The sequence below is a fragment of the Phallusia mammillata genome, chromosome 4, assembly GCF_965637545.1.
Source record: "Phallusia mammillata chromosome 4, kaPhaMamm4.hap1.1, whole genome shotgun sequence".
Taxonomy (NCBI): Eukaryota; Metazoa; Chordata; class Ascidiacea; order Phlebobranchia; family Ascidiidae; genus Phallusia; species Phallusia mammillata.
Window position 1 is genome coordinate 14628959 of NC_137255.1, and position 15338 is coordinate 14644296.

Consider the following 15338-nt stretch of genomic DNA (forward strand, 5'->3'; position numbering starts at 1 on the left):
CCTTATGCACGAAGAAAATTTGTTTAGAAATAAAAGTATTGGTAATTAACTTAATTATAATATTCGGGGGGTTTTGTTAAAATTGGGATTTTTCGTAAGTAAACCTTGGGGTATCTTTAAATTCTCATTGGCAACCCTGATTTGTGGGTTTAGGTGCGGGAAGATTTTGTGGGGATTTACCTACATGGAGTTTTTACTTGTACGTGAGATTAGCAGGGCTGCCAAAGCTTGGGTTTTGCCCCAAGATCTTGGGTTTTTACTTGACGTCTTGGGTTCTTGAGGTTTAATTTTGAAAATTATAGCAATTCTTGGGTTTTGAGTCTTATTGATGAAATAAATATATGTAAGAACTATTTTAACGAGAAAAGTTTTTCGGGTAGCTGCAGTGTTTAGGCCATTTTATCATCTCTTTTATTTTCTTTCTTTTCTAGACCCTAATTCTTTCCAGATAAGTATACAGGAAAAGCAATCGTTACACTTAAAAATGCAAATAAATCAATGCTTGTTAAACATAAAAACTCTAAATATACTGTAGACATTACTAATTTTATGAAAAAGAAAACAGATTATGATCATCAAACAGCCAAGAGTGAACTGTCGATTGCTGCATATTTTATTGAACATAATATTCCCTTGCATTTGCTTGCATTGACCATTTCCTACCAGTTTGTAAAGTTGCATTTCTGGACTGTAAATTGTCAAAAATTTGTCAATGAACCGAGTAAATTTCCTAATTAATTGCATTTCTAACCACATTTTGCAATCTTGGGTTTTCATTCAAATTCTTGGGTTATTTTGCTGTGAGTCTTGGGTTTTGTTGAAATTCTCATTGGCAGCCCTGGAGATTAGACATGTATGAAATCAATTATTCTTTTGTTCTGCATATCGCGAGAAACTCGTTGGTTTTTTTTAGTTTTACTTGCACCATAATTTCTTTAGAAGTTACCTGGTTTAGTATTTCTGTCTTAGAACAAGACGCTTGGAAATGCCAAGCACAAGACCTAAAGTGTGTGTTGTTGGAGGTGGAATAATTGGCCTGTCAAGTGCCTACAAAGTATTACAAGATGTACCAGGTTCACAGGTGAGTAAAGAATGCTTCCTACTTAGCATGCAGCGTATTTATTGTCGCATTTTAGGTGACAGTCTACTCAAGCAAGTTTTCACCTGATACAACTGCAGATATTTCAGCTGGCTTCATATTTCCCTATGCATGTGGCGGGGACCAACGTCTACTTGAATTATGGTTTAAACAAACTCTAGACCGACTTTGTGAGCTATACAAAAGAGATGATGCATTTGAGATAGGTATATATTATTTACCTATAAATAAGAGTAACATAATAATAACTATTTGCATTAAAGCAGTGCCATAAAATTTAATAAGCTGTACTACTACTTTTTTTTCAGGAATTGCGCCACTTTCAGGCTATGTTGTAGACGCTGAAGCACCTGATTCGATTCGAAAACATTTTCCTGACTTTAGGGAAGTTGGTGATAGGGAAAAGGAGCTGTATGTACATTGCGAGGGAACTACTTATTTTATGACAACATATACATGTGAATGTTTAAAATATTTGCCTTGGATGATGAAGGAATTTAAAAAACTTGGTACTTCAATTGAAAAGGCTTGTAATACATGGCCCTGTCATTGTAACTATTTCATTACCCTGCAACAGGTGGAAATGTGTTGCAAAAACATGTTGAGAAGTTAGAGGATGTTGATGGGTTTGATATTGTGATTAACTGCACTGGTATAGAAGCTAAGAAGTTGATTCCTACTGATGACATGCAGCCTGATCGAGGACAGGTTATGATTTTTTATACTGTGTTTTATACTCGAATTAATTTTTTCAGATCCAGCACCAATGAGTAGCTTCGACCAGTAACTGTATAAATTATGTTGCTTGACTGTGTTTATTGTGCTTAACGTTAACTTAAAGTTGCTGCAGGGCATTTAAAAAATGGTCTATGGGTTACAGCTATAAGGTATTATAACGCTTAGGATGTTTGGAAACAGATAAAACAAAAAGTTGGTGTGAAACCAATGAATGACTGGGATATGGTCAAGGTAGAGGTGTTGTTGCAATAAGCAAAAAACAACTTATTATGGGTCCCCTTCCCTGAAGGGGACAAAATTTTATTTTTACACAGATGGTAGATATAGTTATGTAGATGTGCATCCCACTTTGTTTTTGTTGATAACCCGAGTATTTACCCCGCTAGCCCCCTAAAATGGGTATTTTTCCCCCGAAGTTTGTCCGACTCGTTTTTCCATCAAATGTTTGATGGATTTGGCTGAAATTTACACAGATGGTAGATATAGTTATGCAGATGTGCATCCCACTTTGTTTTTGTTGATAACCCAAGTATTTACCCCGCTAGCCCCCTAAAATGGGTATTTTTCCCCGGAAGTTTGTCCGACTCGTTTTTCCATCAAATGTTTGATGGATTTGGCTGAAATTTACACAGATGGTAGATATAGTTATGCAGATGTGCATCCCACTTTGTTTTTGTTGATAACCCCAGTATTTACCCAGCTCGCCCCCTAAAATGGGTGTTTTTACCCAAGGTTTGTCCGACTCGTTTTTCCATTAAATGTTTGATGGATTTGGCTGAAATTTACACAGATGGTAGATATATGCATGTAGATGTGCATCCCACTTTGTTTTGTTGATAACCCCAGTATTTACCCCGCTAGCCCCCTAAAATGTGTGAGTTTTTAAACAGTGTCAGAATTGGCTGAAATTTGGATTTCTTGTATAGTATGCCATTTTTAGGTGTCGATTGTTGTGTTCAACCCTGTAGTCCTAACATTTACCCCACAAGCCCGTAAAGTGTAAAACGTATTTGTATGTTACTGGGCACCAGAAACGAAAGATTTCTTTGGAGCAATAGTGTTACAAGGGCAACCAGTTGTATGTTGCTCGTTGGTGGTTTGCTTGGTGGTCGTTTTTGTGCCATGGCAGTTAGGGGCTTGTTAACAGCCCTATGACGTCAGAAACAGTAACGGTTGTTGCTCAAAACACTTCTAGTGGTCGAAATTTTAAACATTGGCGGATTGGGCTGAAATTTTGCAGTACTATTGATTGAGTTATTGTAGTTTTTATATATTTTTTAGTTTGTGTGTCAAACCCAATTAGTTGCCCTACTAGCCCCCCAAAATGGGTCAGTTTTTTAAAACGTTAAATAGGACATACTTCAAACAATATCTGAGGTGAATCTAATTTTATAGTTTGTATTTTACATAGTATTGTTATTTAAGCCTAGTGCCGATCACTGTGTTTTACCTTACAACACCCGACTTTCTCATGGTTATCTCTTGAATTGCATTAATTTCCACTTAGCATGTGTGGGGACCCATGAGTTTTTGCCTGCAGAAACGACTAAAGTTATAAAAGACGATGGCTAATATGGGACCCAATACAAAATAAGCATAGGAAATATATTTATATATGTTTTAAAATAGGTTATAGTGTATATGCAAGGGCAATATGTGCTAAGCCACCCTTCTAGTTTTAAACTCATTTTGTATAAGCCATGGAACATAAACTGATAAATGGTAAAATACTAAATATCCGCCTTGATCATGGCATATAAATGTTTCTTTGCCTATTGCAGATAATCATTGTCAAAGCACCATGGATCAAACAATTCAAACTGGTTGGAGATGACACTTACATTCTACCCCGTCTTACTGATGTTGTTTTGGGTGGAACACATCAAATTGGTAATGTGAAATAAAAGCATTATGTGTACCTTAAACCACAAAATCAAGAATAAGTTTGGAATATGATAATCTGTCTTATTTGGGAGTTTCGGGAGTTTGTTTGCCATGAATAAAAATAGGTTAAAACTAGCGTTGGAATGAAGTAGTTGCCTTTTCTGCTTTCACTCATTTTTGTTCAAAATGCCACTGAAACTTCAAAATTACTTTCACAGTAAACCTTGATTAACCAAGACTTATCTGGACCAACAAGAAACTATCACTGGATAGTTTATCAGCACAAATCACCCTAACTGGGTTCATTAACTACCCAATGTTAAACCAATAAAAAAAATTGACGAACTATAAAGATATGTGGGCGCTGAATGCCCAAAAAGCAAAGATCAGCAAACATGATGTTAGATTATTTCACCATGAGTAGGATAATAATTGTGGTTAGTAAACTGAGTGTATACTAAAATGTTGTAATATCCAGCAGTAAGCATTTATTGTAACCACCATGTGACTCAAACATGGTTTGTTGTACGACTTTGACATCGTTTTTCTCAGGAAAAGCAAAGACCCAAACAAATAAATGAAGACCCAAATTAGTCCCTGGCCATTTTTGGAACTACATACAAGTAGCGGGCCAAATGTGGCATTAGATATAAAAATGCTTTTAAAGACCCTGATTACTTTTATTTATTTTGGACCGCAAGTCCTACATGGGAAAATGGGTCTGTTATAGAAATAAAATTGTTTAAAAACCACTGTCTTAGGCCTCTAAAACAGTCTATGCGGCCTACTTGAGTATCAAGAAATGTTGGTTGGACTTCATGAACATTCGTTATCTCTATGCTAAACCTATGCAGTAAACACAAAGAACTAAACGGATTCTTAACTTTAATTTTTTTTTTTAAATTTAAAAAAAAAAAAAAATGTTTTAAAAATTTTGACATAGTGATAAATGGGTGTAGGTTAAAGTTTCGTTAATTTTCTTTTGTTGAAAACTTGATGGGTGAGTAAAACAAAAAACGTTGGTCATATTTGGCGTTTGCTAATGATGTCGCTGGCCATGGAAAACTGCCTCGCAGGCAATATCTGGCCCGTGGGCCGTGTGTTGAACACCCCTGATTTACACTTTTCAGTAGCATGTACTGACTACTAACAAGATTGTAAAAAGATATTCTCTTATACTGTCCCACAGTCCCCACAAATTTTTTCAAAGACCCCAGTTTGAGTAACTTTGTTTTAAACACTACATGATAAGAGTCAAATACTTCTTCTAGGGAACTACAGTTTGGAGCTAAGTGAGCCCACTAGAAAGCATATCTTCAAAACATGCTGTGAACTGGAACCAAGTCTGAAGCACTGTGAAGTCATTGGATCAAAAGCTGGGCTGCGACCACGAAGGTCATGTGTGAGGTATGAAAACCTGCTTTGTCAGTATTAAAAATACCAGTGAAAGAGTTCAAAACACCTTAAACTGTATTTAAAAGTTGATTTTATAAAATTATAGGGTTGCTGCAAAAAAAATAGATATATTTTAGGCAAGCTTAACTTCATGTCGAGCAGCCCCGTTACGTAGTTCTCATTACAGCAAATATAAATTGGGCGGGAACTTGGCTGAATGGCCTGGCACGCCTGACCCATATAAGCCTGATCCGGATTCGTCCCCGGAAGTATCCTGGGTTCGAACCCTGTGAACGACAAAGGGCAATTTTCAGTTCTCGGACTGCCGCCTGATTGTCGAAAAATACAATACAAAAAATATAAACATATAAATGCTTTTGTAACTTAAATTTTATGTCTAGAGTTGAACTGACTAGCATGTTTGTCAATGGAAGAAATGTTGCACTTATTCATAATTACGGACATGGTGGATCTGGAGTGACCCTTCACTGGGGTTGTGCAAAGCAAACCAGTGCTCTTGTGCAAAAGTTTCTCAGCTCAAATGAATTTGCTAAGTTGTAATTTGCTAAGTATTTTACAAGTTAATTTTTTGTAAATGAAAATTCTACAAATGCTACTGTGCAATTAACTCGAGTGTTTACCGGTATGCCATTTTTACGCAAATATTAGAAAGTGTGAATCAGAAAATATAGAACTAAAATGTACTATTTTTTCAGGGGTGGCCTTTTTTGCGTCAATGCTTTTTGCTTTTATATGCATCCTAATTTTTAAACTTCTACTGATAAAATTTTACGTCAACTTTCACTTGGTGTGTTGATTAATTACTGTGATTTGGTTTCTCAGATACCGTATTTACTCGATTGTAAGCCCTCGTTTATGAGCCGCCCTCGATTGTAAGCCGCATGTTGAGGTGTTAAAAAAATAATGTAAGCCGCCCTCGATTGTAAGCCGCACGCTGGAATTTTAGATACGATTCTTTCTTAATACATCTTTCTGTTGTAAGTATCTATTTGCCCATATCTGTTAGTAACTATTTGCCCATATCTGTTAGTTACGTTGATAACTGTACCCGACAGAACGTATATCGACGTATAATCTGTACACGCATACATGTTTTGAACCCCAAATAATTTAAAATGTTGGAGTGTATAAATGATTTCGGTCGCCCTCGATTGTAAGCCGCCCCCGATTATAAGCCGCACAAACGGCAGCTAAAAAACAATATAAGCCGCGGCTTACAATCGAGCAAATACGGTAGTTTGTGTTTAACTATGGTTTAACATACATCTCATGCTTGGCGGGAGCAAAAATTTACAAGTCGTATGTAAAACATTTTAAACACACTACAAATTTTAACTTACCTAATTTGTTGTTTAAAACTTATCCCAACTTTTTTATCTGTGTTTCAATTCTGTGGGAAACATTTTTATGTGTTCTCTGCGCTGCTGCAGAATGCTTTTTGTTGCAATTGATCACGATTTTTCGCATTTATTCTCGCTTTCAACTCCACAAATTACGCGCCCAATATAGTTTATGTATTGGAAACTTGGTGTTTTACATTTTTAAATGTGAACATTAAGCTCGTTATAATCACAATGATTGGTGATTATGTTTGCGACGGTGTTAAAATAGTTGCTACAACTCCAAGCACCGCACTTCATGGCAAGTGTGGGATTTTTGTAAAGTGTGTTCCGTTCTCCAGGACAAGATTGCGTCTTTGGTGTACAGTATGTCAGTCTTAGTCTTTAAACAGTATTAGTCTGTGTGTTTTACAACAGAAAGTTACGCATCAAGTCAGACAGGCTGATGAATTGGGTGACACAAAATGCGCCTTTTGGAACGGACAACACGCCTGTTTTGGAAGTTAAAATAGTTGGTGGAAAACGAGTTGAAATATTGGCTGACAAAGACGAGTCGGCTTCAGGGTAAAACTATTGTGAATTTTCGTTTTTGTAGTTCTTGAAACAGAAAAACATGCTGTTGGCCTTTCACATAAAAGATAAACCCTCTAATTACAGAAGTTATTTGTTTGATTAAAAGTTAAGTACATTTTTTTTCAAGTGATGTGTCTATCAAAATAAATTTTGCTCTTTTAGGGTTAATACGGAGGACAAAATTTCACCCCCAAGAGGGCCACATGGTACACCCTCTATGCTGACACAACCTTTCTTTAGAAGCTATGAGTATTCAGATCTTCAACATGGTTTTAATACTGCAAAGCAACATCAACTTGCAAGACAGGTATTGGGTCACCAAGCACTTGTGAGAGGGTTGCAAATAATTTTATCAATGTCACAAATTTGTTTTGGCACAAGAAGTGACTCTACAGTTTTATTTGGACTGTTTTGTGATGCGACGGCATTTCCTTGAGTCACCTCTTGTTTTTATGGCTAAAAAAATGTTAAATCAAAGTTGTTCCTGACAAGACTGTTTTATTCAAACATAACCATAAGTTGTTTAATTGTAATGTAAATATGAACACATTCTAGTAATTTCTAATGTGTTAATAAAGAGCAGGGAATGGGGGCACATTGTGTAATGCAATTTTCAAAGAGGGATTTTAAAGTGAAAAAAGGTTGAGAAGCAATTGCATAACATGTCAGTATGAACTAATGTAACTACCAGGTTTAAAAAGGAGTTTTGTGAATAGTGAAATAACCAACTTGCATGAATACCGTAGTTGGCAGCTATCAATAAGTAAAATATCCTTTACATCTATTTTTACAAAGGCGTTTTGCATGTGAAAAATTAGTGGTAGTATTAAATATGGCCAGTTACTAAATACGTGAATACTGCATGATCTTTTAATGGACTTGTAATGAACATAAATATACTTCATCAGAAAATTATTTTTTTGCGACTTTTGAAAGTGTTAACAGTTTGAGCTATTCGGGTTGGGGTAAGGGTTTGTAATTACAATAACACTACAATCTTGTCTCATTAACCCTTGTTGGTACTTATATTCTCACATTCCACAAACCATGCGACATACTAAATGGTTTAGCATGCAGTATTTACCACCACCCAAACATAATTGAGTTAATATGGCTCATATCGCAAAATCAGATTGACCCCATTTATATTAAGCAGTGGTCATGATTTTTTTTTAGTTTGTGACAATTTTTTAACCAATGGCATACCTATTCCCCCATATACTATACTTTGGATTTACCCACACATGTGAACAAAATTTAAGAAAATAGCAAATGTTTTATATCATAGGTGACTTCGTACACTTCTCCAAATGGTGATCGCAGTCGATCATTTCGTCATGGAGTTCCTCTTTTAAATAAACATCCAATTCTACCTCCAATTGGAGCATCACAGCCTGCAGGTATGTTTTGTTAAATGTAATTTTTTTATAAACTGTACTTTTGATCAACAGGCAATTACAAAATGTTTTGCTTCAAATATCGTTATTAGAGAATCAACAACTGTTTAAAAATGGTAAATTAAATGTGTCTTTCCCTTTTTCAGGCAATGCTGAAGCACATCCAAATGAGTTTTCTAAAAATGATGTACACAGAGAATCGTTGAAAGACAAGCCTAGCGATGGTGATGCATTGGAATCTCTTATTTCAAATCAAATGCATGGATTTCGACATGACAAGCTAAAGTTAGATTGTCTATGCGACGTCAAAAATAGCAGATTTTGTACAATGTTTTTAACTTTTAAATGGATAACTTCTAAGCTGTGATATTACTTCCAAACTGTGTTTAATCAGGGTAACCAGTACTAGTGTTTCTGTTCTTTATCATGTGTTTATTGATTACATGGTGATCGTTGTTTAGAAGACAAAATATTCTTATTGTTTTCACAAAAGTATTTTATTGTACAATGTTATGCCAATATTTGTTTTGTTGATAACAGGGACATGTACATTGAATTGACTGGTTTTGATCGACACTTGACTGGTTTTGTAAATGAAGCACAGCTAAACCTTGTTGCCATGAGATATGACCTTCCAATCAAAATGTCCACTCTTAAATTGCTGTTACACAAATTTCGGGGTTAGTAAAGAAATCTGTTCCCTTAAAGTTGTACCTGTTGCATTTAACATTAAACTAATTGCTTTGCAGACAGACATGAGACAAGATCAGTCAACTATGAAAAACTTTTGCAGTTTCTGTCCTATTGTTTATCACAATCCACAAAAACAAACAAGACAAAAATGTGAGGACCTTTGCATTGTTACACTTTTACATGATAAAATATATTTAATAACTGACAAATCAGGTATAACTTTGGGAGGCATAACTGTCCATCATATATACACTGTATGCTCAAGTGGTTTGTACAGCCACCCCATTGTCTAAGGATGAAATATTTGAAGGGTGCTTATATTAGGAACAATATATTGTATACTCGACAAACAAAAATTTAGCATTGGCTCATTATTTATTTATGTTCTCGTATTGTCTAATTTATTGTAGCTTAATATCACTATGCTTAAGTGGTTAAATTGACCATTAAAATGAAGGGAACAGAGTTAACAAAATCTTTGTCATTACATGAAGTTACATGTTTTTAAATGCAAAATGATGAGGCCTCGGTTTTGTGTAATATATATCCATTCCAGTAACATTTATAAATGATTTTGTTCTGTGTAGTTTTTATACCAGATGTTAAATGCGAGTTATTGGGATTTCAGTAATAACCAACTACACTAGTGGTTCTTAAACTTTTTTTGTTGCGACGCCTCTGGAAAAGTTTTCTGGACTTGCGACGCACCAGCGAACAAAAGTCAATGTGGATACTTATTATTAAAGTTGTGTTTGTTGATACAACAAAAATGCCACGAAACGGAAATATTCTGCGACGCCCTTCGAAAATTGAAACGACGCAGCAGGGCGTCGCGACGCACAGTTTGAGAACTACTGAACTACACACCAATGTTTTTTTGGCTGAAATCAAATTGCCAATTTGTAACAATTATACCAAATGATGATTGGGGTAAATTAAAACTGTCTGGGAAATGAAGTCTTATTGTCAAAAATTATATTCCAGGATTCCCCAACAGCCCAATGTCTCAAAGATTTTCCCTGCCAAGAGTCCTGATCAAGCAAAGTCCCCGTTAAAGCTGACACTTCATACACAAGGAAGTGAAGCTAATGAAAAGCTTCTAAGTTTGCTTCGAATGCAATTAAATGGATCTGACGAAATTGATTTAAGAAATCTAAATGCTGCGTTTTCAATGGCAGACAGGTACCACAATTTTTGTTAACAAAATCTTGAATTCCATGTTTTGAATAAGAAATATTTTATTTCAACATTGTTTTGAACTTATACGTTGGACGGGTCATTATCAGATTAACTTTAATTTAGAGATCATTCACGCTCTGGTAACGGTAAGTCGCATAAAAGGGTTAATCGTTTCTATGTAACCTGACATTTCAAGCCACTTAGAGGGCGCGAGAGTGCTGCATTTTCATCATAAACACTAAGCTTAAGCAACACGTTTTAGGCTTGCAAACGGTGAACTGCCATCGTACGTGGTGGAAAGAATTTGCGTGGAACAACGTCTCCCTTTGACGAGTTCGGTAATCTTAAAGATGCTTCAAACCACCGAGACGTCGCACGGAAACATCAAGTTAGTCGACATTGCAACCGTGTGTGACGCTAAACCAGGGGTCGGCAACCTTTTTTGCTCTGCGGACCCTTTTTGAAAGTGAAATTTTATCGCGGACCGGTCTTCAAAAAACAAAAATTATTTAGCAATAAAAACGCTCAAATTAGTTTATCATCCCCGGGCTACATGGGCAAAATGTTTTATAGCATTTACCCTGAAAATTTGTACGGCCCGGTAACAAACTCCTCGCGGACCGGCGGTTGCCGACCACTGTGCTAAACAATCGATTGAAATAGGCACTCACCCCTACAATTATAACTACTGTATGTAGGCCTACATCATCCAATAAAAAAGCGGTAGTCGTTTGATGCTGTTTTATGTAACGTTTAAATCAACACCATGAAAAACTTTACTGCAAAATAATGTTTAGGGTAAGGTGACTGGCTCGGTTGACACACATGTTTTTGAACTTTTTCATATCATTGTGCATTTTAGCTGGAGAGAATTTGTCGATCTTCTGGCTTGTGCTGATGAGCGACTGGCCGCGGATGCGAAAAACTCAAAGACACTTGCCAGTCCTGCTAAAACACCAACAAATCCAACCAAGATATCCGCTAGTGGGGTGTGGAGTGACGGTCACCCATCCACACATAGTATGTATGACATGAATAAACTCCAGTTGCTCTCTGTTCAGCATTGGTATCTCACATGGTAGCCTAACCCTCGTAACTGACGTCAACATAGGACTTGGGAATAAATTTGTCTTGGTGCGTTTTAAATTGCGAAGAACGTTTGCATGATGAAACTCAATAGTTTAATATAAATTTGGAAAAGCAACTTTCTCTAACTTGAACTAAGCCAATTTCCACAAGATTTTCGCATCGCCTTTTCTGAATAAAATTCATGTTGAAATAACGGGTATGCTTTTGCGTTCGGCTTTAAATTTAGGGGTTATCCGCTCTCACGTTTCGTGTTGGCATCGGATATAAATAATTATGTTTTTTTAAAGTGCTTTGTGCTAAAAATAAGAAGTGTTTCTCAGTCAGTTTTTTGAAGCTTGTTTTCTGCAATTTTGTTCAGCAGTTTGTTGTACAAGTACTTTATGAAACGTGCTTTTGGAGCACGCACACCACGTCTGGTTTGCCGCCAAGCTAAAGCATGCTGCATGTTGCAAAATCACAATCCTGTTGTAATGCAACTTTACTTAGCAACAGGCGTGTTGCCAACGTGTTTGCTCGTGATCGATGCGTGGCTTTTCCAACAAGCTGTACAAAGACTTGACTTTGCGAATGACGCAATTCTCGTGTTGCGGGATTGCACACATTGTACGCCCTGTTTACTTCCGCTTTGCCGGTTAAAACAGGCGATTTATCAGCCAACTCAGTTGATCTGTGTTTTCAGTGACCGCCGGTGCTAGGTTAACATGCCTCTTAAACTTATTTGACTCGAATCATGGTGTATTTCTTCCTATATTTAAATAGGATCATGTTAAAGAAATTGTTCCTGGTCAAAGTACAACCAACTAAAACTTATGAATGGACACTTTAATGCCTGTCTGGTATGTGCATGCAAATAATGACCTCAGCATTTTATTATACACACCCTGTATGCTGCGTGTTCATGGACACATTGAAAACGTATAATGATGTAATGCGGATTCAGTCGTGTTTACATGACTAATGGATTTTGTAGGGTTTTTTTCAAATTTGGGCCCAACACCCTATTACCGACCTTGCATATGTTTTTGTATATTTTTTTGTCGTTATATGGCGCAAACCCTGCTGAAATGTTAGCCTTTGGTGAATATTTTCAAACAAATAATGCAAGTCATTGCCTGCCAATTAACAACATTATTGTAAATATATGGTTGCAAAGCGTCTGCCCGTATGTCTACATCTACAACCCACTGATAAAAATACATGTACTTTTCTGCATTGCAGACGGTATTCTGGATGATTCGCCCCCCGTCGATTCACGTTTTGCGAGAAAAAGTCTTGTGAGATCACCAAGTGCCGATATCGCTTCGTTGGCGTCGTCCAAACAGAGCCGACACATGTCTACAGGTAAGGAATGTTAATTTTACCCGAACAATTCGTCTTGCGTCCAGGAATCTATACAATACGGCGTGTTTAAAATGGTCCCAGCTTTTGGTCCAAACTAATTAAAATTCATGACAGATACTGTTACGTGTTGACCAGTTGGCGTAATGCCCGTATTTGCTTAACGTGGAAACCGCATTTACCGAAACACTTCGTCGCTTAATTCTTGATCGGTGATATTCGATATACAAATCTATCTTTTTTGTTTAACAGAGTTGTGCTGAAACATATTTCATTACACAAACCTGAGTAACAAACAACTGACACTGCAAATTTTAAAACGCATTTTCCAAACTGGCAGCACACGAACGTCAGTGTTACATGTTTTGTATTTTTCATGACCTTAGGGCAGTTATATGGTTGCAGTGACAGTTAGCATCATGTAAACATGTTGTATTTGCAGGTTGGGACGAGCGTGAACCTCGGCCGATTGGACGCGAGGATCAACAAAATATGATTGCATCCGAAATGAGGAAAACCGAAACCTGGATCAGAAACTTTACTCGACTGGCACATGCTCTGCGCAACTATCACCCTTACAAAAGTGGTTTGTCTGCCAAACTTTGTTTTCCGTTGTTGCTGAGTAAACAATTTCGTACAAAAAATTGTTTGCAATTGGTTGCCCAAGCCTCCAGCACTACTTCAAATAAAATATTATATTGGCAAATTTTTATTATTAATATCAGGAGCAAAACATAGCAGGTATCTTGTTAAATTTGCAGCAATGAAAAATGCTTTTGTTTGTGCATTGAAACCTGTGGTGTAAATCATAAAAGGTATTTAACCACTATTTATTTTGTACTAAACATAGCAACAACACTTACGTACATATTTCGCTTGGGGCGCAAAAGAGCTATTGTTGACTGAACGCCGTTTAATTGTCTGAATAGCTCGAGGCATATGGTCTTTTGATGGAACCTCTGATAAGCTGCACTGCTTTGCCATATGCTGGTGTTGTTTCACCAACAAATATACAATATGCCAAATATGGTGGTTTGCGTTATCGCTCAGTCGTGACGGCATGCTGCCTCGGTCAACAATCACAACCGAATAGTGGAAGTTGTGCACTGTTTATCAAAATCGCTAATGCCACTAGGCCATTGTTTGCTTTCACTGCTTGGGCAAACTTGTTAAGAGTGTTAACGTATCCTTGAAAACATATCGATTATTTTCAAAATACAGACGCTTTACCAAGAGCCGAAGTCGCGCGAATGGCGAACAACTACAACCTGATATACAGCCTCGGATTCTCGAAACATCAACTAAAAGAAGCGATAACACGAGCGGTGACGTCACATAGCAAGGACGTCTCTGACCAAACAGTTTCTGTGGACAAACTGTTGGAGAATCTCGCAAGCCTTGCGCATGATTGACAGGTCGAAGGACGAACCGATCAAGGCGTGCAACATCACGCCATACTCGGTCCTGTAGATGTAGCGCTTGTATGCATTCGTGTATCGCGTACGTAGGGGTAATTTTGTTACATCTGTTTTGCCGTGTGATTGGCGGCCATGACATGCAGTAACCGTGGTGTTGGATTTGTATTTTCTATTTTAGACGTAGTGCCTTTGAACTTTTGTTTTAACAGATGCGATTTCACAATCACGCGCCTTACATTTATCATTGCACCTCGCTATGGTTGCGTCAATCCTCAAAAACAGTTATAGTGTTTCCATTTTTCACTTGCGCTACACTGTGGTATACAATTTTCATACAGTACGACTAATTTTGCCTCTTCTTCTATCGCACATTCATAGCTCCTGTACACAACTTTTATCGTAGATAGTTATTGCGATAATAAATCTCACGCATAAAATATAGCCTGGTTTTGGCTGGTCGCAGTGTTTGGAAATCATTGTAAATTTTCTTAAATATTTTTGTAAACATTTTAAAGTTTGGTATGATTGTTTTGAGTTTAGAGAATTGTGTGTCGTGGCAGAGTAGCCTGTTGCCTGCTATTTGGGAGTAACGAATAGTGGGTTAAGTATAGAGAACAGCTTTTACAAGAAACTTCCAAATTTACTAAAAATAGTTTCCAGCTTTTGCAACCCAACAAACAGAAATATTTCTCTCTGGAAGTTTCGTTGTCGAAGTAGGAAACGACCTTATAAGTTTTTGACATCACAGACAGACAGAAAGCAAAACCAAAACACGAAGTAGAAAGAAGCAGAAGAAAACTTTAGTATTAGAAACGGGGTAGCAACCACAATAGCAGGGATTTTCATGGATTCATGTGAATAGGCGTTACCTTTGTTGTGGCAATACCTCTTTCAAATGCGTTCGTTTTATTGGTTCCTGTATAAGGGGTGTTTTTGTTCTGCAAGGCGTCCTATTTTTGTCATGAATAAAAATGTTATTCTAAGCGTTGGCGAAACTTTACAAGCATTCCTTTACTGTCGCAATGAGTAATATCTTGATGCTGGGGTCAAATACGCCCCCTTGTACATTTCTGTGCCACGCCAGTTGGCAGTTCCTCCTCCCAGAACAACCATTCATAAAAGTCAATTGATTTCCACGTGATCAACAGTACGTCGTTCCGTCATCGCCAGGGGA

At 37.1% G+C, this 15338-nt stretch overlaps 2 protein-coding genes across 2 annotated transcripts; both read left to right on the forward strand.

Annotated features, from left to right (window-relative positions):
- Nucleotides 1-222: 222 nt before the first annotated feature.
- On the forward strand, nucleotides 223-6661 carry LOC145223800 (D-amino-acid oxidase-like). Its single transcript, XM_080090187.1, has 7 exons — nucleotides 223-1081; nucleotides 1137-1305; nucleotides 1408-1608; nucleotides 1677-1807; nucleotides 3619-3727; nucleotides 4993-5128; nucleotides 5518-6661. Exons 1-7 carry the CDS (start codon nucleotides 986-988, stop codon nucleotides 5675-5677), a joined length of 1002 nt encoding a protein of 333 aa, XP_079946313.1. The 5' UTR covers nucleotides 223-985; the 3' UTR covers nucleotides 5678-6661.
- A 70-nt stretch (nucleotides 6662-6731) lies between these two features.
- Nucleotides 6732-14696, forward strand: LOC145223799 (uncharacterized protein C1orf87-like). Its single transcript, XM_080090186.1, has 12 exons — nucleotides 6732-7041; nucleotides 7213-7357; nucleotides 8339-8450; nucleotides 8594-8732; nucleotides 8988-9127; nucleotides 9197-9290; nucleotides 10125-10322; nucleotides 10582-10707; nucleotides 11182-11339; nucleotides 12627-12749; nucleotides 13189-13332; nucleotides 13968-14696. Exons 1-12 carry the CDS (start codon nucleotides 6923-6925, stop codon nucleotides 14156-14158), a joined length of 1689 nt encoding a protein of 562 aa, XP_079946312.1. The 5' UTR covers nucleotides 6732-6922; the 3' UTR covers nucleotides 14159-14696.
- The last annotated feature ends 642 nt before the right edge of the window (nucleotides 14697-15338 follow it).

Bases quoted from the DNA above. Each gene is read 5' to 3' on its own strand.
- LOC145223800 (XM_080090187.1), top strand. From the start codon at position 986: ATGCCAAGCACAAGACCTAAAGTGTGTGTTGTTGGAGGTGGAATAATT. The intron at 1,082-1,136 runs GTGAGTAAAGAA...GTCGCATTTTAG, and splicing joins AAGATGTACCAGGTTCACAG to GTGACAGTCTACTCAAGCAA. The intron at 1,609-1,676 runs GTACTTCAATTG...ACCCTGCAACAG, and splicing joins GAAGGAATTTAAAAAACTTG to GTGGAAATGTGTTGCAAAAA.
- LOC145223799 (XM_080090186.1), top strand. From the start codon at position 6,923: ATGAATTGGGTGACACAAAATGCGCCTTTTGGAACGGACAACACGCCT. The intron at 10,708-11,181 runs GTTAGTCGACAT...TGTGCATTTTAG, and splicing joins ACGTCGCACGGAAACATCAA to CTGGAGAGAATTTGTCGATC. The intron at 11,340-12,626 runs GTATGTATGACA...TCTGCATTGCAG, and splicing joins CGGTCACCCATCCACACATA to ACGGTATTCTGGATGATTCG.